General features: G+C 40.6%; 1 protein-coding gene across 1 annotated transcript; it reads left to right on the top strand.

The window, feature by feature from the left end:
* The first annotated feature begins 2340 nt into the window (after positions 1-2340).
* On the top strand, positions 2341-19884 carry srla (sarcalumenin a). Its single transcript, XM_033624650.2, is given in 9 exon segments — positions 2341-2364; positions 2366-2471; positions 10886-12028; positions 14645-14746; positions 15503-15598; positions 16597-16713; positions 17317-17550; positions 17876-18225; positions 18349-19884. Coding segments are annotated over 9 exon segments (2673 nt in total). The 3' UTR covers positions 18850-19884.
* Positions 19885-21422: the final 1538 nt, after the last annotated feature.

Raw genomic sequence — 21422 nt, 5'->3', positions numbered from 1 at the left:
CCCAAATGTTTCTGTACATTATGTTGCAGCACTGCTGTCTTTTGGTGGAGTTTGAGATGTTTGATATGAAGCACTTGCTGTTCTGTACTGCCTGAATCAATGATGAGGAAGATTTTTTTTTTTTTTTTGCCATTTATATTTCCTTTTGTAAACACTTTGCTGTGAACTCAACAGCTGTTTATTGTGTTCTGCTTTTCAGTCTTTTCTGTTTTATTTTTCTTGTCCGGTTTTCCATTTTTGGTGACAAGCATTTTTTATATTTTTGTGATTTTTTTTTTTTTTTGGTTATTTTTCCCATCAGTCCAGGTCGATGAGAAGCTGTTATATTTTGTTTATAAAAACTTGGGTAAACAGGCCTTTGTAAAGATGAAAAAAAAATAAAATTTGTACTTTTTTTATTACACCCCTCTGCTTCCTCTGCTTCACTTCAGTTGTGCATGATATGGAGCTTTTTGTCCACAAGGAGGCGACATGGAGAGACTTATCTGGTGGCAGCAGAGAGAAGTTGCTCTGCAGCTTTGAGTTCATATGTCTGATAAACACAGGTGGCACACAGGCTTCATTTTAATGCCTTTTATCATAAACACAGCTACCAGAGACCCTCAGCTGTTAGAAATGTGCATGTTTTAAAGAATTACCTTTTGGTCATTGAACACTGGTGTGAAAAGCTAAATATACCCTACTGGACAATTTTAAGATGTTAAAAGCTACATTTAAGGGGAGACACGCCAGGTGAAAAGTGGAAAAAAATTAACATAGATATCACCATGAAAATTCCCCAGTTAATAACTTGCATTAGGACAATTTGTTTTGTATTATAAGTTCTGAAATGTTATATTTAAAAATGCAAATGAGGCATTATCTAATTAAATAAGCACTGGTTTGTATACATTTCCAGAACAAAAAAATCTGAATATTGAACGAAGCCAGGTTCAAAATTCGTGTTTCATTTTGTAGACATGTTAGAGTCAAAGGTTTTTAATGAGGGGGGTCTTGGATATCTCTTTTTATTACTCTATATATCAAAAATAACAGCCATTTAAAAACCTAATTTTTAAAGTGTTTCCATGTTTTTTAGGAATAAAATGTTAGATATATATATATATATATATATATATATATATATTAAGTAATGAGTGATATATGAACAAACCCTCTGAGTATTTTCAGAAAATGGCCTCTAAAGATATATATTGAAAAATTCCTTACATTAAAGCACAATAGGTAAACAGGGTGAATTTTTTTTCAAGTGCAGAAAAGGGTGAGAAAAAATTTCAAAAGTGAAAAATCTCCATTTATATGTACTATAAGTGGAGATTTTTGGCTCAGACATTGAGAAATTGGCCTCTATATACATAGCAAAATCTCACACATTAAGGCACAACTGATGAACACGGTAAAAATAAATAAAAAAAAAGTCAAAAAAAAAAAAGTGGGGGCAAGAAAGGGTGAATTTTTTTTAAAAGGCAGGAAAAAAAATTTAAGTGAAAAAATATTCACTTATAAGTGCTTAGACAGTGAAAAAAATATTTTTAGAAAATGTCCTCTAAAGATATATATATTGCAAAATCCCATACATTAAAGCATTAAATGTTATTTAAATATGCAAATCGGTCATTATCTAATTAAATATTCAGTTTTTGCATATAATTCCAGAATGGAAATCTGAACTAAAGTAAACTCAACAGGTAAACAGGGCGGGAAAAAAAATGTTTTGTGTACAAAAAAGGGTGAATTTTTTTTAGAAAAGAAATTACAAATTGAAAAAAAGTTTTTAAAAAAATCTTCACATTTAAGTGCTTTAAGTGGAGATTTTGGGCTCAGACAATGAGAAAATACTACTTTCAGAAAATGGCCTCAAAATATATATTGCAAAATCCCATACATTTAGACACAACAGGTGAATAGGCGATATTTAACTTCACCAGTTAATTACTGACATTAATTTTTGTTTAACGAGTTTTCTGAAATTTTGTGTTACAATATGCAAGTGAGTCATTATCTAATTAAATATTCACTTTTCTCATAAAATTCCAGAATGGAAATCTGAACTAAAACAAACACCTACATGAGTATTTCTGGTGTTATCATTCCACTAGTCTGAAAAAAAGACAAATGTTATGGAGGCAAAATAGCCCCAAATCTCAATATTGACCTGTGCATTAAAAAAACATTTTTCACCACCATGAGCTAATTGGTGATAAAACTACAAGCCTACAGCACGGTCAGCCACCGTCTTCCGGCCTCTCTCTGCTCTCAACATTCCTGATGGGGCCAGGCAGCTGCACTGACACACAATGGCCGATATGGGTGCAGTTTCTGAGCGCCACCTCCACTGGCATGCCCTCTGACCTTCAGCCAGAGCGGTATATATAACCGTGGCGAGACGAAGGGAAGGCCCCTGGCAGCCAAAATGAAGTCTCTGCTGTCTGTGTGCTGTTTGCTGTCTCTGCTGGCCCTGTCTGCTGCAGGTATGGTGTAGGGCATGGCTTTACATTATATGTATTACTATGTCAGGGTTTAAGTGCTGGTGAATGTATTTGAGGGGGTTATTGATGCAGGTGTGGTTTATGAAATGAAAAGGCTGATCCACTGCAGCTGGATATGAAATGTCAGAGCTTTGTGTGTCTTGCTTAGAGTTCACTGTGGACAGTGATATGTCATTAATGAAGGAAAAGTGAAAAGATCATCTTTTTTTTAGTTGTAATGGTTGATATAATGAGAATAAATGTGCAGCTGAATGAGCTCCATTCATTACTTGTGGATTGCTCATTTTGCTTCCTGCCAGTTGGCCAGAGTTGGGTTGACATACGTTTCAAAGTTTAAACGACACAGCTTACGTAAACTCAGATGACTGGAGTGTTTCGTGGTGCAGTATGGAGCTTTGTGGTTGTACGAGTGAAAAAGTCAGGGCTGAGGTGTGACACCAGCTGATGGAAACTGTCCTGTCTGCTGCTGCTTATTCTCTCCGCCCTGGAGAGAAGCACAGTGACAGCACTGACTGAGTGACTTGGACCCACTACAAAGACACACTCTCCGCTGCAGCCAAGGAAAAAGCTGGCAGAAATTATTAGTTTTCCCACTGGATCTATTTCGGTTTGACTGTCTTCTCACAGAAGTTGCATGAGTGCGTGCAACTTTGTTTTATGGGTTTGCCTTTCATTCCACATCAAATTAATAAACTTTAAACTGAGGAAATTGGAAACTACAGCCATGACACTAGTGGTACATAATTAAACTATATAAAAGTTTATACATCACAACTGTTGCTCTGTTTGCTTTCACATGTTTTAGAGAAGTGACTTGTCATGCTTGGTTGAAGCTAAGGCACAGAATACCCTTGTCTGCCCTTCCACCGGCTCATTTTGGCCCCTGCAAGTTGCCGTAGTCAGGTGTCAGGTGTCAGTCAGACAAAGTCACCAGATACTGTGGTCACCACACTGATACACATCTCTTTAAGGCTCACAGGAATGCACACACATCTACAACATATACATACACACAGACAGACAAAGACGTACTGAGGTGCACACGCTTGAAATGACAAGACAATCGTAAAGTCACACATGAGCATAAATACACTCCATGTCAAAAGTCAGTGCTGCGTCAAATGTCTCATTCATCATTCCCGCTCTGCTCTGTCTGCAGAGCTGCTAATCTGTCATTCCAGTCAGCAGGGTCCATGTCCAGGGGATGTCCCAGCTAAAACAGGCATGAGAGAACACAGCAGAGGGCATGTAAGACCAGAGCTCAGTAGCGCAACAGTTGGACTGTTTAAAGTTACATAACTAGACAATTAGAAATTGAAGTAAGTGGTAATAAAGTGAGGTAGAGACATAGATGAACAATCCACACCCCCCTCCACAACATGCACATAGATTTATTTGAGCGCAAGTACGTTTCAGAAAGTATGACATTTGACAAAAATAGCAAACAGGATGATGAGATAAATAGGTGAGTGTCACAGGTTTATTGGCAGCAGAGAAAGACTGTGTCTGAATTTGTCTCTGTAATCAATTGGTGCTGGAGCTATGGCAACGATAAGTAAAACTCAAAATGGGTTTGCAGACCACTTACCTTGGGCTGAATAGCCGTAAAGGGTAACGTTTGTGTTTTTCAACCTGGCCCCTATTTTCCCGTGTTTTTGTGTCAAAGTAACTAATGAGAAATATAATTTTTGAAATTAGTGCAGTATTCAGAAAGATCGCTTTGGACTGCAATGTAACTCTGGACTCTTAAATCTCAGCTAAAGAGGCACCTTTTCCTGCTGGCTTTCACCAGCTAGTTGTGTTTTCTGTTTGTTCATGTCATGTCATTTTGTGGTTGTCTGTGTGATTTTGTGGTTGTTTGCAATTGTGAAGCGACCTTGGGTTTCTTGAAAGGCGCTATATAAAATTGATTTATTATTATTATTATTATTATTTATCAGGGGTTGGCTGCAGATTGATTTTTCGCCGGAGTGGGTTTAGTGTTAGCTTGGCTGTTAGCGGCTAATGCTATCTCTGGATGGTGGAGCGCACGGTGAGTCCTCATGCCCGTAGTATTTCCAGGGTATTTTATTATCACATGCCATTGCTTGTTTGATTTAAATGTCAACCGTGCATTTCTTTCTCCGGTGCCTCCATGTTTGTTCAGATGAACTTCCTGCCAAATGTTGCAGACTGAGACCTCTGCTGACCTCAGTAGGAAAGAAAATCTCAGCACCATCTAGTGGACCGAAAAAGCAATAGATTTTTTTTTATTCTAGTACCAGCAGTTGTATTAAAATGCGTATTTGCAAAAATTAACAATGTATATAATAAATGATCCAAACTTGGCAAGCGTGTATCGATACAATATCGCCATATCTCTGTAGGGATCCTTGTACAGTGTTATCAGACACTTACAATAACAATCTGAGCCGGTCAGTGACAAAAACAAGCACGTTCAGTGAATGTACGTTTACAGTGCATGATTGCCCCAAGTGTTTAAATTGCAGCTTGTTTTGCTGCTGCCAGCTACAACCCTCTCGCTCAATACTGGAACAGTTTCAAAAACTGTTGTTCTCATTAGTCACTTAGACACAAAGACATGGGAAAATAGGGTCCAGGTTGAAAAACACCAAAGTTACCCTTTAATGAATTAGGATGACTGCTGGTCACGTTTGTGTTCCTGTGCATCCTCGCTTTAGGCACTGAGGTCTTAGAAACAGAATTTTTGCATGTGTTTGAACATATTAACTTGTCATTCATCAAGACGAGACTCAGGTTACGCAGTAAGCAGAGCACATCTCATCAGTGCTGACGCATTTATTGTTCTCGCTCTTCAAAGAGACACTGAGTCACACACAGCCGCACACTGTTGCAGGAAAAGAGAGCAATAGTGCAGCAGAGTTGCAGGCCAGCCTCATGACAATCACAGGGAGGAGAAGGGAGTGCCACGCTCCCTGAAAATAGAAGTGGAATTATCCCTCCTTCTTTTCACCCTCTGACTCATTGTGGGACTATTTCTGTCTCAAAGATGTACCATCCAGCACCCAGGCACCTGTCCCACTCTGTCCCTACGACACAGTGCTCTGCCCAGGCCTCACCGCAGCAACAGCAGGGTGAGAAACCACCAGAGAGGCACAGTGCACTCAACTTTTTGACGCTAGTTGAAGCAGACAAAAGATCTTCACTCTGCATTAATAACTCAATGAATGATGTGCTGTTTTCTTGGATGTGCACACTTTGATACTCCCACAATGTTCAGGAGTCAGGACCTACAGTAGTTAGCTTCACATAGATAATTATATCTATGCTTGAGGCAACTTAAATTGTAACAGTTGCTTTGCAAATAAATGTAACAAAATTAGGAATTCATAATAGTAATATCTTCTTTAAAATTAACTCTTAGAATTGGCCATCATGCTTTTCTTAATTTGCACAATGAATGAATATTGCATATTGAATATTGCATCCATCACGATAAAATTATGCATGCATAATATGATGTTAATTCCACTGCAGAAGAGAGTCTATGATCACTAATATTAAGTAGGGAAAAAAGTGGATATATCAATACCGCTTTCAGTTATCAGTCAAATGAGTAGTTACATATTGGCATATCGGATATCTGCAAAAAATCCAATATTGTGCATCCCTAAAGAAAATTTTAAAGCTGCACTTTTAAATATGGTTATATCAACAATGGATTGAATAATGTGAAAGTGCACATTCATAGCGACAAACCCACTGAAGTTGAAGATTCTGCAGTTCCCTCAGCTCTACCGTGCATTTATGTGTCTTTCACCTCATTGTTTCGGTTTTAAAGTCGCAGCATTCAGCTGTATTCAGCACAAAAAGAACTTTCCACCACTTACCCAGCACCAAACGGCTGACAGACAAATTTGGAGACTAGCTGGTGAATTTCGTGGAGCATTCAGCAGCTAAAAAGCTAGATCTTTTTCTTGGATTTGGTATAGACCAAAACAGAGCAAAAAGAAGAGTCAACGTTAGACTTTTAACAAGTCTCCAAAAATCCATGTCTGCTGTATGTATAAACGGCCAACTGTTTGTGACTTCTTCCATATCAACTTCATAAGGTTATAGTATGTCAACGTCATGTTTATGGCTTGTTTTGCTGCCCCCAAGTGGCCATAAACATTTATAATGCTGCTTTAAAAATGAGAAAATGTTTCTTCTTTTCTATGGATCACAGATGTCGCAGCCTATCAGTTTAGCAATTTCGTCAAGCACCAGCATGCTAACATGCTAATGTTTAGAAGGTTACATTTGCTGATTAGCACCTAACACAGAGAAGAGCTGAGGCTGATGGGAATGTCATCATTATGGGGACGTATGGTCAACCAAAGTGTAAGACAAATTTAAATTTTGATGTAATGATGGCACTAAATGAAAAATGAATGCGACATCAAAGTTATTACAATTCACCCTGACATCATTGTATAACTAAATGTATTGATTGATATTTAGATTATTTCACTCAAAAAAATGTTAATACCAACCTCATGGTGGTACAAGAGGAAAAACTGGGAAAGCACCAAGTTATCAGGATGAACATCAAAAACATGTAAAAACTTTTGGCAGTCCCTTCAGTAGTTGTTCAGACATTTCAGTCTGGATTAATGTGATGGGCCGACCACACAACAGATCCACATGCCATCCCTGGGTCACGTTGCTATTGTGATTAAAAACAGAAAGCCTACTTGGGAAACTGTTTCCCAAATAATTCGGTAATGTTTTGTTTGTGCATTTGTCTCCTAAAACTTCCCCTCTCGTTAATCTCAACAAAATGTGTCTCGGAAATCGCACTATTTTACTTGTGTTCTGTCTCTCATATTTTCCTCCCCCGCTCTTCTTAACTTTGTTAACTTTAATTTAATTTAGCCATCACTGGCTCCAGCAGAAAGTGATCTCTCCACTTTATCTTCATAACTATCTCAAGGCATGCAGGCTGGAGAAAAGCTAATAGACTGAATCCAGCTCATATGATCGCCTGGAGGCCTCGAGGTTACATTATTTATCAACTGTTATACATTTTGTCTTATGCTCTTCTAACACTTACTGTGAAAATACAGCATTGAGCGTATCCTAAACCATCATATCAAGGTGTGCAAAGATCTGCTTCCTACATAAATAGATGGATCACAGTCAGAAAATGAAATCAAAGAACCTGTAGCACATTCACCTTATTAAATGTAATGTAAACAAACCAGTAAATGGTGATTAGGGGCTGACCTTCCTGTTATGTAATGTCACTTAACTTTGGCAACCCGTGCACTCAAGGATCTTGGCTGCTGCTGTTGTTCACGTTACAACGCAGACAAAGCTGTAGCACTATGTCTTTGGACAGCACCCAAACTTCCCTCGTGGCTCGAGCAGAAAGCCGGACAGGCTCGTGCCTTGACCTCTGTCAGGAAGTACACCATAAATATGTGACTGTCCCCTCAGATCAGTAGACCTTTACACCCCAGATGTCTGCAGAGCTGATTCATGTGCTGGATTTTATTCTTTGGCAGTCTCTTGGATTTTGATTTTAGGACTCTATTTAGCCAATTAGAATGCATTACCATTGCTGTCAGAGATCTAATGTCTTCATCTTCACAGTTTGCACACAGTGAGAATGTTTTGGTGAATACAAACTTGATGTTCTCCGGTAACTAACGCTGACAATCCCCTCAGGAGGTGATAAGCTAATAAAGCTTCCAGATACAAGAGGTGACAAGCGACAGCATGAGAACAAAATGGTTTGTGTGTGATTCAGGGCCTTAAAATAGATCCAAAAAAGCCGTCATGGAGGATGGTGCAGGAAAAAGAGAGTACATGGAGTCCTGTCAGCATCATTTAGGATAGCCAGATGAGCAAGTGTCTTGATTCAGAAGCAGCTGATCAGGGTTTGGTGGACTCAGCTCTGGGGCTTTACACTTGTGCTTTCACATCCATATTTAAAACAGAAAGCAGCAGACAGACATACTAATGATCATGCAGCATCCATAGAACGAAACCATTGGTGATGCACCTTGCCATGTCATGTCATGTAAGCATATTATTAGTCTTACCTTGTTATCATTCTCATAAGTACAGAGTTTTATGACATCACATAATATCCAGTATACCTCCACCCATCTTCAACCCAACTATTTAGAGTCTTTGAAAACACCCATGTGGATGCGCAGGACCTTTAAAGATTCAGGACTGTGGACTTAATGGACCTTTTTCAGCAGACATTTTGACTTAGTATGAAAAGCATAGATGCAGTAAAAGGTGCAGTAAAAACATAAAAATAGCAGTGGACTTTTAAAAGGGGGTTATAGTGGAGCATTTAGCAGCCAAAGAGTCAGATATTTCCATCAGGAGCTGGTGGAGACCAAAAACAGAGCTGAAAGAGAGTGAATGTTGGACTTATCATTCATAAGGTGACCTGAAACATGACTCCAAATAAGTGCTTATGTTGCTCTGCAACTGCTGGAAGTGCAACTGGTTTGCTACCAGCTTTGCCATATCAACTTAATATGTGATGATGTCCATATTGTGTTCGCAATTTGTTTGCGCTGCCCCCGCATGGCCAAAAAAGTTATTGCAGGTTTATTGGCGTAAGAGTACCTAAAGCTATCATCACGTGCGTTAGTGTCTTTCTTAGCCTTAGCCTGTTTGCACATGGTGGGCATTTTTCCAGACACCGTATAAACGTAAAAAAAAAAATCATGACAGCTGTCTCCAGCTACTACTCCTCATCCCACACGATGACCCCACTTTGTAACATGAACTGTAGATGTACATTTAGCCGCCTCATATCACACTGTGTACCACTATGTGCTCCTTGGTCTTAAGACTGGCAAGCAGTTATAATTAAATAGAGGTCACGGTGTACACCGTGGTTATGAGGAGTATCTAATGTACATGTATGTAATTGAGAGGGAGTCCCCTGTTATAGCTTTGATTGTTTTGAAGCCATAGTAACTGTAATCTACTGTATGATGCTGAGGAATGGTGATGTCTGTTCATCTGTGGTCCTGACTGTGTGTGTGAGCAGCTTGTTAATGTCTTCTATGTTATAGACCTGAGAGAAAGAAGGAACTCATCTTAGGCTTTGCTTTTGATGAACCTTTATGTCCATACAGGATATGTACATTTGTTGTATATTTATTAGAATAACAGCTACTAGCATTTTTAGTTTACAAATGTACATTCACTTTGGATTTAGTTTTGTACAGCTTGATTTAGGGGGATTTAGTGACATCTAGAGGTGAGAATTGCCAATTGCATCGAGCTGAAACTTAGAATTCCTTCAGTGTTCATTGTTCAGGAGGTTTTTACCAGGAGCCGAATTATCCACAGAGGTCTCTCCCTCTCCAGAATAAACAGACCCAGTGATTTAAACTGGTAAAAACAATGGATAAAGCAGTTTCACGTTACAAATCAATGTTTCTCCTATGCTCTTTGGCATGTCAGGGACTGGCCGCCAGCCTAGCACCTGCTAATGTGTGCTCACCTTTTTTTCTCTGATAACTTAAGATCCAGACGTCCAGGAGATTTTAACCAGGAGTCGGAGAATCCACAGAATAAAGCATTTTTCATGTGAAGAAAAAAAAAACATATCCAATGCTCTTGTCATGAAGTGGTTGCAAATTACATTGGTCAACACGACCTTGAAAACAGACATAAATTGAAGTATGTTTTCCATATTTTGAAGAGATCATGTTTTGAAACATTCAAATATCTTAAAATAGAGAATACAGAGGGGACTAACAGTACAGTAAGCCTAAATTCATTCATGTACCAGTGTTTTAGGGCATTCTGAGTGTCAGTAAAACACAACAATGTGACCTGTTTATTCACCAAGAACCCAGAACCCCTTTAAAGACCCTTTTCATGGAAATTCTTTCATGAATTAGAATTTAAATTTAAAACATTACAACAGTGATGAGTGTAAGTAATGATAATAAATACAATATTCTGTTCCAAGCCACTCTGTCCACTCAGCTGTCTTCTTTTAGATTCTCTACACAACTGTTGATGGCAACTGTCCACTGTGCGTCTGCTTCAAATAGTCCGAGCTTTAGTGTCACCATTCAAGGAGCTGAAATGTGAGTCTTAAATCTGGGAGGTGCTGGACATCTGATCTGCTCTGTTCTTGCACAGTGATTGAGCACTGGTCCTGCACTGACGCAACAGACAAAGGTGACTAGTTGGCAGAGGTCTGGCTGGTTTACGCTGTGCAGTCTGATTGGTCAGTTTATTTCTGAACATATTTCTGTTAAAGGGTAATGGTAATTAGTGTTCTGGTCAGGTATCTCATTTGTCTTGGTGCTGATCAGAGACTGTGATACATTTTGGAAAGATACACAAGCACAGAGAGAAATCTTGTCTAATCACATCTTTCCCCCTCTTACATCTCCTGGCAGGGTCCTCCATCCAAGATGAGGAGCCTCTGGTGCGTCTGCAGCTCCAGCAGCCAGAGGGAGACCTCTTCTCCTGTGGATGTGACGCAACAGAGGAGCCCGCCAGCCAGAGCTCCTCCAACGACACCCCGGCCCCAGAGAGGGCCATGTGCCAACCCTGCAAACCACCATCAGCTTTAGATTCCGAAGAAGAGCCAGCTTCTTCCTCAGAGGATGCTTCTGCAGAGGATGTAACAAGTGATGGAGAAGAAGACCAGGAGGAGGAAGCTTCCCAGGAAGAGGTAGAAGAAGAGGTGTTGACATCTGAGGAGGAAGCTGCCGAGGAGGCTGAGGATGACAGTGTGGACGAGGAGGAAGTTGCCGGAGTGGTTGCATCTTCTGAAGAGGAGGAGGAGAAGGTAGCTGAGGTAGAGGAAGAGGTTCATGAGGAGGAGGAGATAGTCGAGGAAGGTGAGGAAGAGGCAGAGGAGGAATTACCCCATGAAGAGGAGGAAGTGAGTGAACCTCAGGAAGAAGTTGCAGAGGAGGAAGAAGAAACAGTTGAGGCAGCAGAGGATGAAGACACACACGAGGATACAGAGGCAGCAGCTGAGGAGGAAGGTGTGGAAGCTCTCATACATGAGGCTGAAGAGGAGGAAGATACCGTTGCTGAGGATGCAGCTGAGGAAGAGGTTGCAGTGGCTGAATCTGAACCAGAAGAAGAACCAGTTGAGCTTCCTCAAACAGACTCAGAACCAGAGGAGCCAGAAGTGGTAGCAGAATCTGAGGCTGAACCAGAGGTGACTGCAGAGCCTGAACCAGAACTGGAGGTTACTGCAGAGCCTGAACCAGAACCGGAGGTGACTGCAGAGCCTGAACCAGAACCAGAGCCTGAGATTGAAGAAGTAGCACAGCCAGAGCCTGAAGTCATTTCAGAGCCAGAGGTGATTCCAGAGCCTGAACCAGAACCAGAGGTTGTCCCTGAAGCAGAGCCAGAGCCCGTCGTGGAGGAGGTCTTACCAGAATCTGCTGAGGATGTAGCTGTGGAAGGAGAATCAGTGGAGGAGGCAGCAGCAGTAGATGTCGCTGAGGAGGCGACAGTTGAGGAGGCACCTGCTGATGTGGAGGAGGTGACTGCAGAGGAGCCTTCACAGTCTCAAACCAAAGGTACAAAAAGATAACACTGGGCTGATAGTATGTCATAGGTCTAACTTTTCATGTAAAATTCAAATTCCTCTCCTTTCATCTCAAAAGAAAACCTCTGTCCGAAGGTAAAATGTCTTGCCTTCATTCTGTCAGACAGTCCGAGCAGCAACAAGTAGAGCAGCAGGGATCCTGTTACAGTAAATCTGTCTCCATCCAGTGGGTGCTTCTGTAATTAAGGAAGCATGCCATTATCTGAGGTCTGGGTGTTGACACCTGCCATAAAAGATGATGGCTGAGTCTCCCAGCTCTTAATCCCACTTCATCGCTTCATTCATTACACTTCTGTGAGTGTCAGTGCAAACTATTAGACGCAATGGGTGTTTTTGTCTGGGTTGTTGAAAATTCTCAGGATATCCACAGTAATTAATCACAGTTAAAAGCCTGCAGTACATTTTCTAACACAAGTTGTGCCATATTTTTAGATTTTGTTGCTCTATCTGCAGAGTTTGCATTCAAGTCAACAAAAGGAAATATTTTGGAAACTGTTCAGCCATGTATTATTTATTATGTTTTGAAAGAAGAATGTGTCTAGAAATCATGTACACAGAGACACAATTACTTTCCAACACAAAGAGAAATAAGCAATCTTTTTCCTGAGGTGGGGAGCAAAACATTTCAGTGTTAGTACAATGCCAACACATTTTTTCCGTTTGAAAAAGCAAGGTTAATACCTCTTACAGGAAGGAGAGAAACAGCAGAGCACAAAAAACGAGAGAGAAACGGTCACAGACAACAGAAAAGGGGAAAAAATGTGTTTAGTCAGCTTTTCATCAACATACTTGTTCTTTAAGGATTTATTAATGGCTGATATATCATTCATAAATGTTTAAATAAAGGCATGAGGACAGGTCTTGGGTTGTCACATTGTGCACATCCTTTGTGTTTCTTCACATCTCACATGACTTGATTTGTCCTGTAAGATAGCGCTTTAATTCACCTTGAGGACCCCTCTAAGAATTACTTCCTCTCTGGAAATAAGCTGCAGGACATCCAGACCACAACCTGTCAAAACAAAAGTTGTTCTTACAAATGGTTCATTGCAGATCTACTGAATACATTGCTCATACATGACCATGTATAAAGCTCTATATGAAGTAAGCATATCTTTAAAAAGTGATAGCAAACAATGATTCTTGTTTGACTTTGCATCAAAGTGAGATGGGCCATGGAACAACAGCAGAGGTCTCTATCGTTCTCTCTCTGGCATGCAGAGTGCCCTGAATATGACACTGTGTGTAGCTAAAGGAGAATTATCAACAACCTCTGGTACAGAAATAAACAAGCCAAAATAGCAGAGGAAGGGAATATACATTTAGATGGACAACAACATGATATAACAGTTGGGCCTGTACTCAGTCCAGATGGTGTGGTCGCTCACAACTCAGGAAACCATTTACCTGGGGGAGCATTTCTATTATGTAACAGTGTCAGATGAGTTTGTACTATGTGGATAAGAGAACCAATGTTGGGGAGTAGTGGACTCTGTAATTAAACTAGTAGGTTAACAGCATTTTACAGTTACTACATTCATATTTGCACTGTGATTCAAGTAGTTAAATACCTTTTTTTCATTTTTTTGTGTAGTAAACTACTGAAACTACAAAAAAAGCTCAGGAAGGGATGGAGTTTTCGAAGTTTCAATGAAATAAGATTGCACTTTTGCACTTTATTTTATTTTATTCTATTTTATTTCATTTTAGTTTCGTTTAGTTCATTTTATTTTTATATTTATTTTCTTTTATTTTTGAACATGGGCAATTTGTTTTGCAATAAACTTATTTTTTGTGTTATATTTTGTTATACTTTTGTTTGACAAGTACATAATCAATTTGATTTTTTTTTTATTTTTATAAAAGTAGTTTGAAGCACCTTTTTTAAGTATCTTCAGTTAACCAAACTAGATTTCTCCATAGGGTATTTTTTCTGTAGGTCAACTTTCTTGTGAAAACTCTGGTTTCAAGTAGCTTCCTCAACACTGAGGAGAACATGGTGCATTTTACAGTTGCCATAGAAACCTGCAAAATTGTTGCCCAGACCGTCTTTGTCAGACTATGTACTGCTTCCCCTTTTTTTAATATATATAATTCAATTTTTTTATTTATCAATTCAGTCAAATCTGGACAAACTGTCCATACTGTTATAGGAACTCAACATATCCACAGGCACCTGGTAGCTACACATTCTTATACCCATAATAGGAATTTAGCAACCACAGCTTTCTACTTCATTGCTGACCTGAGCTAACATGTGTTTGTATGACACAATTTCTAATATAGATTTCTTCCACCTTTCAAAATCTGGAGGTGATGTACTCTTCCAGAATTTGAGGTTCACTCAAGCAGCTGTGACGACCCCTGCATTTATCACAACAAGGTCATATTTTGCTACATAAGGCATAAGCTTGGTGATTTAGGTACCGTCATACCCAACCACTTCCCTATGTCATTCACAACTTTTTCCCAAAATGGGTTAACCAGTTTACATTCCCAGATTGCGTGTATGAATGTTCCAAGTACTGCTTTGCATGTCAGGGCTTTTGACCTTAACACTTGACTGACAGTCTAATCCTCCAATCAGAGCATAAGAAAGATGAAGCAGCAGGACCGACACCGAGGGACCGCGCCCACATTGAGGAGACACTGCGATTGGCTACTACTGAACCCTCAGCAGAGTTCTCAGGTGAGGAACACAGACTCAGAATTATTGGAGATGCAATGAGAGGGCATGAAGCACCTCACTCCCACCAGCACACATATATATACACACACAAACACTTACATACTTCATACACATGAACCAGTGAGACCCACATGGACGTTCAGTGGAGACATTGCTGTGCCGTCCACCATTTCAAATGTCTTTCAGACTTTGAAATGCTTGAAGTTCTGTATTGAAATGAAAGAATGTTTACAGCTACTTTGTCAATGGAAAAAGAAAAACAGATGTGTTTGCATGTGAATAAAGGAAGTTTGAGTCAATTTTGGGGGGGGATTTTCTGCCGAAACTATTCTGAAAATTGCTTCATGATGTCCAGTCCCCGGGGCTGATGCTGTATGTGTGAGCGTGTGAGCGTGTGTACTGTATGCATGTGTGTGTGTGTGTGTGTGTGCGTGTGAGCGTGCAGACAGGTCCTGAGGCAGGTGATTAATCAGTGCAAATGTGTAACTCTGTCCGCGCCATGAAAGCCCCTCTGTTGTCTTAAACCAGATTGGTTCATTTCAGAGGGGCCAAAGTGCTGCAGCAGAGCCGCTCTTCTAATCACCTCGGCTCGATTCAATAAACTTTATGAGAGCAATTCATCATGCACTGCCAAAGGAACTGTTGTAATCAGTAATGGTAGCAAGGGCATTAATAATACTCTTATCCAAAATATCTTCTCGTCATTACATCCCAATTATTGCACACTGCCTTCTCTCCCTCTCTTTCTCTCTCTAGCTGCTATGAAGAAGCTGCTGGACATCTACCACACTGCCATCAAGCCAATGGAGCAGGCCTACAAGTATAATGAGCTCAGGCAGCATGAAGTCACAGGTAACTCAGCTTCCTGTTGGAGATCACACCTGGATAGAACAGCATGTGCAGAAGCATTAACAGTAGTGTGTTGCTACAGGGGAACAATGTTGTCATAGCAAGCTTTACAGGCTGAATTCCCTGAGACATTTTGATGTAAGTTACAGTCGGACTTCTGAACCACGCCCTGTAAAATATGAAGTTATCATTTTGCACGCTGTGAACAAATAAGTTAGTCACCATTTTCAGTTTCAGCAGTTAGCAGTATCGTGAAATAGGCACACTAGAGCCAACATCAAATAGCAAATCGACCAAAAACACGTCACCTCACAGCTCCTCTATTAGTTCCCTACACCATCCTGCACATGGTTTAATAAACTGAAGTCGCACAGAAACAGTGAAGCACCAATAAAGTCATAATTAAGAAGAAACAGAGCCAGGACCTGACATTATTCAAACCAGGCGCACAGAGAAGCACAATAAGGACTCTGTCTGCTGAAAATTAAAGGGAACGTTGTGTGGGCCAGACTCCCTACAACTTTGTTCCATTGCACTCAAGGGCAGAGAGTATTATTTATGCAAAGGAGCAGGATGAAGACTTCAACTTGTGGCATGGGACTCTGGCGCCCCTTGTGGTGCAAAATGGAAAGACATGCACACCATCAGGAGTGTGAGGGGAGCATCAATGTGTTGTTGAAACTTCACTTCAGTAGGCCCTTTTGATTTGGTTATTTCCTGAGACTTTAACCTTAAGATGACAAAAACAAATCAGGGGAGGTCAGAAAACTTTAAATGTCTGAGGAACACGACTATTCATGTAAAACTGAATTCTGGCCGGTCCTGAGAGAAGCTGTAGTTAAATTAAGAACCTTGTATTCAGCAATATGATACATGGTAATATTGCAGGTCAAGATGACACCCTGATGCTGCACTTGTCTTTTGTGCTGAAGCAAATTTTCCATGTTCTTTCTCTCTTAAACCTTTTTTATCTGTGCATGTCTTTGTCACAATCTCTGCAGATGGTGAGATCACCTCTAAGCCCATGGTTTTGTTCCTGGGACCGTGGAGTGTCGGCAAGTCCTCCATGATCAACTACCTGCTGGGACTTCACGGCACCTCACAGGAGCTCTACACAGGTTCACACAGCTATTGTCCTATGTAGACCAGAGTAGCAGTGAAGATTCATAATTCTATTAATATATCACAAGTATAAGGTTAGGTCGAGAAGCTGTATACAACATTCAGAGCAATCTATGATTCAGAGTCTGAGCCGGGATTGTCTGCACACAGCTCTCAACATGGAGGTGGCTAAGCTGGCAGCTAGCAACTTATAGCTTGAACAGTGCTAATAAATGTATAAGTTGTGTGTCCGTCACTGGTGATTAGCTAGCCAGCGTATCAGCCGTTATAAGTTATTGGTCATACCAGACAAGGCTGTAGCAAGTTGTTAGTCTATAGCCATTACATCGTGCAGTCAACATTTTCTCCATAAAGATAGGTCAAAGCAAAAAAAATCCTCTTTCTACTTTAATGTCTAATTATCTAGTCATTTTGCATTATCCGAGGCACATGTGTGCAGTAATACATGCTTAGTTAAGACAAAATTACTAGTTAATGACATATTATCTATATAAAAAGGTTTACCTCATGTATTTTAACACATATCAGGTGATATTAAACCAACCAAACACATAAGTTTAACCCGCTGATACAGACTGTGTCTTCAACCCCTCCACCAGGTGCTGAGCCCACCACCTCAGAGTACACAGTCATAATGCACGGTGAGAAGTTTCGGTCCATAGAGGGCATCGTCATGGCAGCAGACAGCTCACGGTCCTTCTCACCTCTGGAGAAGTTCGGCCAAGGCTTCCTGGAGCGGCTGGTGGGCATCGAGATGCCTCACAAGCTGCTGGAGAGGGTCACCTTCGTCGACACGCCCGGCATCATTGAAAACCGCAAACAGCAGGAGAGAGGTGACCATTGACCACATGTTTTTATATCAAGGCTGCGGATAACCAGTAGACTTACTACAACAATATCCACTTCAGACATTTGACAGCTTATTGAGCTAAAAGTCAAAGATCTTTGCAAAAGTCACCTTTTTATGTGTGTGTACTACTACGTGTGATAGTTCCTGAACCAGAAATCCTGTTAACAACATATGTGTTACTTTTTTCTGTTACAAAAAAAGCTTTTCATATGTTAAATGTTCAAATAATGCATCAGTCATGCTGCTTTGGGAACTGTCACACAGCCAAAACCTTTATTTGTCCGTGTATTGTATCTCCTCTCCATCAGGTTACCCCTACAATGACGTGTGCCAGTGGTTCATCGATCGAGCTGATCTCATCTTCCTGGTGTTCGACCCCACCAAGCTAGATGTGGGCGGGGAGCTAGAGATGCTCTTCAAGCAGATGAAGGGCCGCGAGTCCCAGATTCGCCTCATCCTCAACAAGGCCGACAGTCTTACCACCCAGGACCTGATGAGGGTCTACGGGGCCCTGTTCTGGAGCATGGCGCCCCTCATCAACGTCACAGAGCCTCCTCGGGTGTACGTCAGCTCCTTCTGGCCTCAGGACTATGCTGCAGACACCAGCCGAGGGCTTTTCATGAAGGAGGAGACCTCTCTGCTGGAGGACCTCAACCAGGTATGATAGGACTTCTTGACTGTGGGTTTAGATATAGTAACTGGTAATTGCTTCAGTCAGTTTTATTGATCCTAGCCACACTTTGAAAAGTTCAGTGCACTCATTAGGTCTTCTCCCCTGCAGGTGATTGAGAATCAGATGGAGAACAAGATCGCTTTCATCCGCCAGCATGGCATCCGTGTGCGCATCCATGCCCTGCTGGTGGACCGCTACCTCCAGACCTACTACGACAAGCTGGGCTGGTTCAGCGACCCCTACGAGGTGTTCCAAGACATAGTCAACGACCCGGACAAATACTACATCTTCAAATCTATTCTGGCCAAAACCAACGTCAGCAAGTTCGACCTGCCCAACAAAGAGACCTACCAGGACTTCTTTGGTGTGAATCCAGTTTCCAGTTTCAAGCAGCTTTCCTCCCACTGCAGCTGGACCGGCGGTTGTCTGCTGGAGAAGATAGAGAGGGCCATCTCAAACGAGCTCCCAGCTCTGCTCAGCAGCGTCAGCAAGGGCGCAGAAACGCCTGCCCCGCCGAAGGCAGCACCCGCACCTCCGCCTCCACTTCCTGGCACCTGTGAGGGTCCCGGGTGTGAGGAGAAACCCAAGAATCGCTGGAGGAAGCATTGAGATGGAGGAGAAGGGTGGAACAGAGGAGGCAGATGGTGACGGCAGCCAGAGGGTTTCCTGAAATAATCCTCACTGCTGTGGTTTTCAGAAGTGGGAATGATGAGACTGAGCAGGGGAAGAGAATAGAAAATGTACAAAGATGTACCAAGCAGAGCTGGGTCAGCTTTTCTGTGACTGCACTATTCTCTGGTACACATTGTCCTTTATGACACCCCTCGGTATTTAGGGCAAAACAAAGAAAAATATTTTGACTAATGGTTTGGTTGGAAAATCATGTTTAAAAAAAAAAAAGAGTCAACTTTCCATCTGAAGCCACTGCTGTCTGCAAAACGTGATAAATGTCCAAACTTCCAAAACATAACAGAAAAAAATCCAAGATGTCTGATTCCTATGTAGCCTTTCATATTAATGAAATCTGAGAATGAATGTTTAATTGTTCTCGCTGTTTTCAAGTTTGTACATTATTTATTCAAGTTTTATTCATCAGAGAGAGAGATGCTGGCAGCGACTGTACTCCTCCAGTGATACAGTAAGCGCTGCCACTCTTGTCTTCTGTATGTTTGCAAAGTCTGAAGTTTGAGGTTCAGACTGCTGTGCTGTGTTCTTACAGTTAAACCAGTGTATGTCGTTATGGTGTCAGGTGGTGGGACAATAAAAAAGAAGGAAGGATGATTTATCGGGCAGGGATTCGACCATGTTTAGTCACTGTACTGTACTGCACTACTGTATACTGTACTGTCTTCTTTTCTCTGTGTTGTTCTACATGTTCATCATAGTTTTGTTTCACATTTCTCATCACTGCACTGGGACTGAGTTAACTGAATTCTCCTCGTAACAACATCAATAAAGAAGCCTGTATTTAATGCCACCGTGGCCCTCTCAGCCCTCTGAGCTGTTGCTAGTTTTACCTCAACACGGCTGCATACCACATGGGCATTTCCTTTAAAAATGTAATCTTTTCCTTGTTCCTCTGGGTCTGTTTGTAATTGTCATTCTTTTGAGTGATTTCTTTTGAGTAAACAACAAAATAACAATCGGCAGGCTTGGTTTCCTTTTTAAGGCTACAAAGACAGATAAAGTCTCCTCCACTGAAACAATACATAATTCATATCATTTGGTTGTTTAGCTGCAAAATGCAGCAGAAAGGGGGTCTGCAAAATATGGGCCAAATGCAAGCTAAAAGCACTGGCTCTCGTCCTCACAACACACAGCTTCAGATTGGAGAGGCTGCGGCTTCAGAATAAAATATCTCAGACAGATTTGTTTATATTCAAAAGCATTGTTGGAATTAAAAACACGATTAAATGTGTAACAGCTGGGTGAGCTCACATCGCCCCAAACCACATTAACAATAAAATAAAAATGCTGCTGTCTGATGGCTGTTTATCAATTATACCCTGCAGTAGTTGGAAACAGCCACCAGGAGGCGCCTCCACTCAATGTGTTCATCAGACTGACTACACAGCAGAGTGCATGGCAGAGAGAAGCTTTATTTCTTCATGTCAGTTTTATTTTTCATGCAGGAAAAGGGAAAAAGGGAAAAATATCTTTGCTTTTGCTCTAAGGTTTTTAACAGCAACGTCTGCCTCAAAGGAAAACTTCACCCACAAAATGATCAATTGTAAATCAGTCGTGCTGTGCTGCCTTGAATTCGTGAAGAAAATTTCGTTTTTCCTGCACGCCTCAAAGGAAAAAAGTGAATATATTGACTTATTGATTGAGTGGGGACCACGTTTAACAACAAAACTTTATTTAAACATCCATTTACAAACTCACACACAGCTCCTGCAGTATAATCCAAATCTCATTTATCCAGTCGTATGCTCAGTACTTCCCAAACACATGCATTTTCACCACACAAAAAAACCCCTTAGTATTGGAGTCTGGCTTTGGAGTGAGTATAGGTAAGTTTCAGTTTTAAATGGTAAGGGTTTTTTGTTTTTAGCAAAAATGCATGTGTTAACCCTTTAAAACCTGAGCAATTTGGCTTAGCGTCCTTCAAAAACATGGGGAGAAGGCAATGAGCACCAAAAATACCCCCCAAAAATTAGCAAGAAATCAGTAAAAAAAAAAAAAAAAGAAACGAAAAAAAGAGAGAATTAAAAAATAAAGAAATTAAAAAAAAAATAGAATAAATTAAAAACAAGAAAATTAGAGTGGAAAAAAAGTTAGGAACAAACAATTAAACAAATGACCTGTGAAAGGTGCTTAAAAATAATAATAATTCTGTAACATTTTTTGAAATAAATAATAATGGTAATTATAAATATAGTGTTTCCCTAGCTTTTTTCCGTAGTTTTAAAAATAATAATAATAATTTTCTAAATCTATTAATTTTGTGCAGTTTGTGGAACATTTCATACCAAATTGCTCATTGCCTTTTTCCCCATGTCTTTGAAAGAAATTGCACCAACATGCTCAGGGTTCAAGGGTTTGAATAATTGCGAACGGCATCTGAAAGCAGCACAAGAAAAGTGATGTTGGCCCCCAATCAATCAATAAATCGATATGTTTATGGTTTTCTTTAAAAGCATGTGAGAAAAACTAAATTTTCTTCAATAATTCACGGTAAC

This window comes from Epinephelus lanceolatus, chromosome 3 (genome assembly GCF_041903045.1).
Source record: "Epinephelus lanceolatus isolate andai-2023 chromosome 3, ASM4190304v1, whole genome shotgun sequence".
In the NCBI taxonomy this organism is placed as follows: Eukaryota; Metazoa; Chordata; class Actinopteri; order Perciformes; family Serranidae; genus Epinephelus; species Epinephelus lanceolatus.
The sequence above is the reverse complement of the archived record's forward strand: the minus strand, read 5'-3'. Positions and strand labels throughout refer to the sequence as shown.